The sequence below is a fragment of the Azolla caroliniana genome, unplaced genomic scaffold, assembly GCF_043228905.1.
Source record: "Azolla caroliniana isolate FFs.n. ecotype wild unplaced genomic scaffold, voAzoCaro1.0.p SCAF_1, whole genome shotgun sequence".
Taxonomy (NCBI): Eukaryota; Viridiplantae; Streptophyta; class Polypodiopsida; order Salviniales; family Salviniaceae; genus Azolla; species Azolla caroliniana.
The window spans coordinates 3,025,871-3,031,257 of NW_028230436.1; the positions used below are offsets into that span (position 1 = coordinate 3,025,871).

General features: G+C 39.3%; 1 protein-coding gene across 1 annotated transcript; it reads left to right on the forward strand.

Annotated features, from left to right (window-relative positions):
* The first annotated feature begins 411 nt into the window (after positions 1-411).
* On the forward strand, positions 412-2,127 carry LOC147868329 (mavicyanin-like). The gene is made up of 2 exons (XM_087317967.1): positions 412-766; positions 1,514-2,127. The coding sequence occupies exons 1-2, from the start codon at positions 544-546 to the stop codon at positions 1,714-1,716; spliced, it is 426 nt and encodes a 141-aa protein (XP_087174093.1). The 5' UTR covers positions 412-543; the 3' UTR covers positions 1,717-2,127.
* Positions 2,128-5,387: the final 3,260 nt, after the last annotated feature.

A 5,387-nucleotide genomic window follows, 5' to 3' on the forward strand; every position in this document is an offset into this window, starting at 1 on the left:
AGGGCTTTTTTGTTTTTAGATCATGGGGGGTGAGCGTAATCACAATGTGTTTTGTTTTATACATACAATACGAGAAAGGATCGATTATGTAAATCGATGAAGTGAATGGCGGGCAAGAAAACAGGATGGATGGCCATATACATATGTAATTGCTTTGTCCGGGTGCGTTGCTAATTACGGCTGCTTAATTACGAGCTTAATCTTAATGTTAGAGATATGTTTAGTTGAGGAGACTTTAAAGCTCTTGAGGTCCATATGTATAATGTAGTACCAATAAAGAAAGAAGAACCATTTATGTAAGTAAATTCTCATGTAAAGTGTGCGACTGGGATTCGAACCCTGTACCTCTTTCTCTCTCTCTCTCTCTCTCCCACCTGCATATAAATAAGGCCCAAGCACCACCATAACTCATCTCTCACCTGCATTGCTTTACCTTTCTCCCGCTCAGAGCAGGAAGCAAAAACCACCATTCTCCATTCTCCATTCTCCATTCTTCATCTCTTCCAGCTCCTGTGTACACTTGCTAGAAAGAACCCTGCAGCAATGGCCCACAGTGGAGCTCCCCGGGGAAGAGGCATGGCGATGAGCTTTAACTCCTTCTCCGTGGCTTGCCTTTTCTCCCTCCTCCTTCTCGCCATCGCCACCTTCGTCTCTCCCTCTCAAGCTCTGGTCTACAATGTGGGTGATCGTTCCTGGACTTTGCCCCCAACCATGAACTACGATTTCTGGGCTGCATCCAAGGAATTCCGTGTCAACGACATACTCAGTAAGTGTTATGTGTACCTTCTTCGCCATATAGCCAGCCTCCTGTAGAAGTCTGACCTTATGATCAGGGTTAGGGTTCATTGTTTCTGTCTGATGAAGTAATGGCATCAACCATGCATGCACAGACACATAAAGTACACATTAGACCTGCTTAGCTGCTCTTTCTATAGATCTCGGGACGCCTGAGCAGGGGTATGTTCTCTGTAAAGATGGAGGAATAGTTTAATGATGTGCTTAGTAAATTTTATTACCTTGTTACCCCTGCCTGCCCGCCCGCCTGCGTGTCTATCTATCTGTCTCTCTCTGCAAGCTTTCTGTCTCGTGAAGCAGTTTTATATATACTCTGTAACTTCATATATCTTATTAACTCTTTTCGTTTTTAGCTGTAAGTTCTGAGTTAGCTAGGCAGGCACTAGAACTAGTGCTTCTGTCGCATGAAGTAACAGAGTAAATATCCTGAGCTCTGTACGTTCTATTAGGGTTTCGGTCTTAGGATTGCATACATCAATGCAGATTAGGGTTTCCGTTATCGTGCATTATACTTTGACTTGGGCCAGGGTTTCATTATCAGGATGTCTTCGACCTCATGAGGAATGGTTATCCTTCCAGCAGGGTAAATCAAGGCGTGGTTTTTGTGTTTTTTCTTTTTCTTTTCCTGCAGAAGCTTGATTGATTTATGTTACCTTCTTCTTCCCTGTCTTCTGGGAGCAAGGTCGTAGGTATGGTCTAACGAGTGGTTGTTATGCAGGATTCTCTTACCCGTCGGAGATCCACAACGTGGTGCAGGTCACGCCTGCAGCCTATGCGAGTTGCTCGGCTGCCCGTCCCCTCAAGGTCTACTCCAATGGGAATTCTCTCGTCCGTTTGTCCAGGCCAGGGACATACTATTTCATCTGTGGGATTCCCGGACATTGTGATGCTGGCATGAAGATGAAGGTCACTGTGCGCTAAGAAATGGAAACTGTTCAGCTTCCTCAGTGCCATATCCCATACCCTAAACCCTAAACCCTATATCTATGTCCACCGCCTGTCTGTCTGTGCTTACATTTTACAGATTTCCTTTTTTTCTGTTTTTTACTCCCATATGTAATTCTTCCTCCTGTTTCTGCACATGCTGTAATGACTACTCGTTAGTTTAGGAGCGAGCGAGCAAGCAAACGCTTCTATATACATCTGCCATATCTGCCTCCTTTAAAACCTCTCTGTTTTCTTCTTGTCTTGTGCTTCTTCTTATACTTCTCTCCATATATATCTATGTCCCTCCCTTTTCTGCAATCACTACTTGTGCATTCGCTGTAATGCCCACTTAGTTGGTGTATGAGCTTAGGCTTTCTTTAATATGAGCGAATGGCTTTATTAATCTGAGCAAACCGCTTCTAATTTACTCAAAATGTGAGCTAATAATGGTTCTGATTACTGACTTACTGTGAGCTCATGCTTCTCATAACTTACTGTGAGCTAATTGCCTCTAATTACTTCCATCTAAGCTAATGTTTTCTGTCCATCTCTGTTAATGTATAGGAACGAATGGGCTATGTTCCCTTCTAAACCCTACACAAATCAGATATAGGGATTTCTTTCTTGTCAGTTGCTGTACTGACTGTTTGCTAGTATTTTGTTTTGGTTCATTTCTGCAGAGGGCTATTGCTTCTCTCCCACTCCCTGTCTCTGTCTCCCATATATTGATGTACAGTAAAGGTTTTGGTTTCACACTATGGGTGGACGCACACAGACATAAGAGTGTTCAATTGGAAATCGAACTTATAGCACCCTCTTTAAGTCTAGTAGTGTGTGTAGATATGTATTTTGGAAGCCAATTCAATTGCTTTTACTTTGCATTTAAAATTCATAAAGACTTGATATCACTTTGTCTCCCCGCTTCACAATAGGACAGAGAGCTTACGAATCGTAACACAAAGTTGTGATGTCTTTTCTATTGCATTGGCTTTATAGTATTAGTGGCAGTGCCTTTGTTTACTACACATTACTTTGTATGCCTCAACACACCCCTGCTCATTTTGTTATATGTCGATTGGCTTTGATGGGTGTTTGCCTTGTTGCATTGTTCTTATATGCGCCTCCATGCGTAACTGACACTACTATCATGTACGTGAAGATTTAGAACTTTTTGAACCATATTGTTCTAATGGTGTAAAAGCTTGTGGGGTGGGTTGTTACGATTTGCATGCGCTATAGTAATGAAAAGTCTTCCTTTCCTTCTCCTACTACGCATTTGCCACTTGCTCCACCACTTCTTGTCGGTGGGTGTGTCGCCATCATAGGCTAAATTCTTACCATCATTATTTCATATCTTTTGTCACCTTTTCCAATTTGGTAAAAGAATTTACCTCATCTTTACAATATGTTATACTTTTTAAATCTATTGGCTAAAATGCCCTTCATCTTTTGTACTTCCTAAATAAAATATCATATTTTAGTAAGCTCATTAAATTTACATTGTCATTTTCTACTAATCTCGAGGGCCAATATTTGAAGCTTTCTCTTATCTATGTAATTCTTTGTGGCTCTACCACTCAACCCTCGTGTCTTAGGTCTCAAAAGTACTCTCACCATTAACTGAAAGATTATTTGTTTAACTGAATCTAAGAAAAATATACTTATGAACTTCCTTTTCATTTAAAAATATATATATATTTGGCAAAGAAGAGTCTGGATCATATATATCTCAAGGAATAAAAACCCAACTGATTGATTTTTAAGATAAACTCTGTCAAAATTTCATGAAGCTGGTCACCCGATTCACAGTGGAACAAGCCATTGGGATAAAAAAATTGCAACTCCTCTCTTTAGTAAGATATTTAATACCTATAGAACCAGTAAATGTAGTAGATATCATCAGAAGAATTACTTGTAATATTTTGAGTTCCTATTTCCAATAGTATGTACGATAAGGAGAACCTCAAGGCTAAATGCTTGGTTTTGACCCAATGAATCGCCAAAAATCCTGTTATACGGAGAGAGGCAATTGCCATATGGTTATTTGATGAAATTATAAGTTTCTCAATTTATAAATTAGAACAACCCAGTGCAATGAAGCAACAAGGAGCATAATGAAAGAAATATGAGCACAGATGTACTCTATATGGATGTATGTTGAGCTATGTCTATCCCTCCCTCTTGCCTTGCTTGATTTAGGCTTTCCTTTTGCATAACAATTTTCATGCTTACCAAGTTCCACTATTCTTTTCAATAAACCAATGGAACTCCGCATAAAAGACCTTATGTCTGAATCATGATCATGAGAAAGAGCAAGTGAGAAATGGAAATCATACTCAAGGGAGAACAATTGTGATCTATGAAACAAGGCCAGCATCAAACTTGGATTCTCTCATATTTATGACTTTGATGCTATATTATAAACCACCAAGCCAAGGGCCAAAGAGAAAAGAGGGCCCAGCTACTCATCTCGCCCATTCAAAGCCCAATCAATGGCTCATCTTGATTGAATTATTGTGCTTGAAGATTTTTTCCTGAAACCTCTAACTGTTCTGATATCATATGCCAAAGTTCCTGAGCTCTCAAAAAGTTATCCTTTTAGGTCAGCTCTAAACTATGTTCAAATTAAGTGGGTTATGGGGACGATTGTAGCTAGTGGAGTTAGAGTGAAGTTGTGCGCCGAAAGGTGCATATTTGGCTAATGATCACACCTCGTCCACAGGTAAGATGTGTATCCATGTATATAGGTTGAATAATGAAACTGAAAGAAATATGGAAAAGGTGGGCCCGATCATTTTATGTTCTGAATATAGTTAAGGTTCAAAGTGGTCAGTCCAAAATGTAATCACAAGCAGATAATTTGTCTATATTCATACAATGCAAACATAACCAAATGCATAGTTGAGGATAACCACTTACAACCAATTACAAAGAGAATGGGAAAGTATTGAGTATTTACTGTGGGAGAAGCTTCACAATCCTTGTTTGAAAGTTGGCACTCTTTCTCAAAACAGAATTTTAACAATCATAGTTTTTTCCCCTTGAGTATACTCAAATTAGATTAGGTATAAACCCTCTAAACTTGCTGTAAGTGTGAAGATTTGACCTAAGTCTATTTTGTCCGAGAGATTGTGTTGAGTGTTGTTTGGCCCATTCACTCAAATCAGATGTAAATATCGCCTTTGGATTCTCGATGTTTGTGTCTTGGTACAATGATACCAAGCATCCCAACTTGCAAGAAAACCATCACACCTTGCTCAAGAAGACATGATCTATTGTTATGTTTAATGATCAATATTTGATGATGCTTTTGTGAGCAAGATGCCTATGGTCATCCATCACATGATGCCCACATGTAGCCCTTCACATGGAGATTCGACCAAGGAAAGTAGCCTAAGAAAATAAATATGAGACGATACTCATGAGAAGTTCAATGTAGTAAACAAAATTACAAACCCAAGTAGGTAGGCAGATTTCTCAAAATGAGAATGAGACACATGACCTGATTTCCACCATTCTAAATTAAACTTGGTAAATGTATTTGTATTAATACACATGAGGTAGTTCCAAATCATATGCACTTTAACTCACATAACCTGAATATGATTCATGCTTCATATGCCTGCCCTAAGAATTATTAAGAACAGTGAAACAAAAAATAACTC

Coding starts and splice junctions, on each gene's coding strand:
- LOC147868329 (XM_087317967.1), top strand. CDS start 544: ATGGCCCACAGTGGAGCTCCCCGGGGAAGAGGCATGGCGATGAGCTTT. Junction 767..1,513: donor CCGTGTCAACGACATACTCA/GTAAGTGTTATG, acceptor GTTGTTATGCAG/GATTCTCTTACCCGTCGGAG.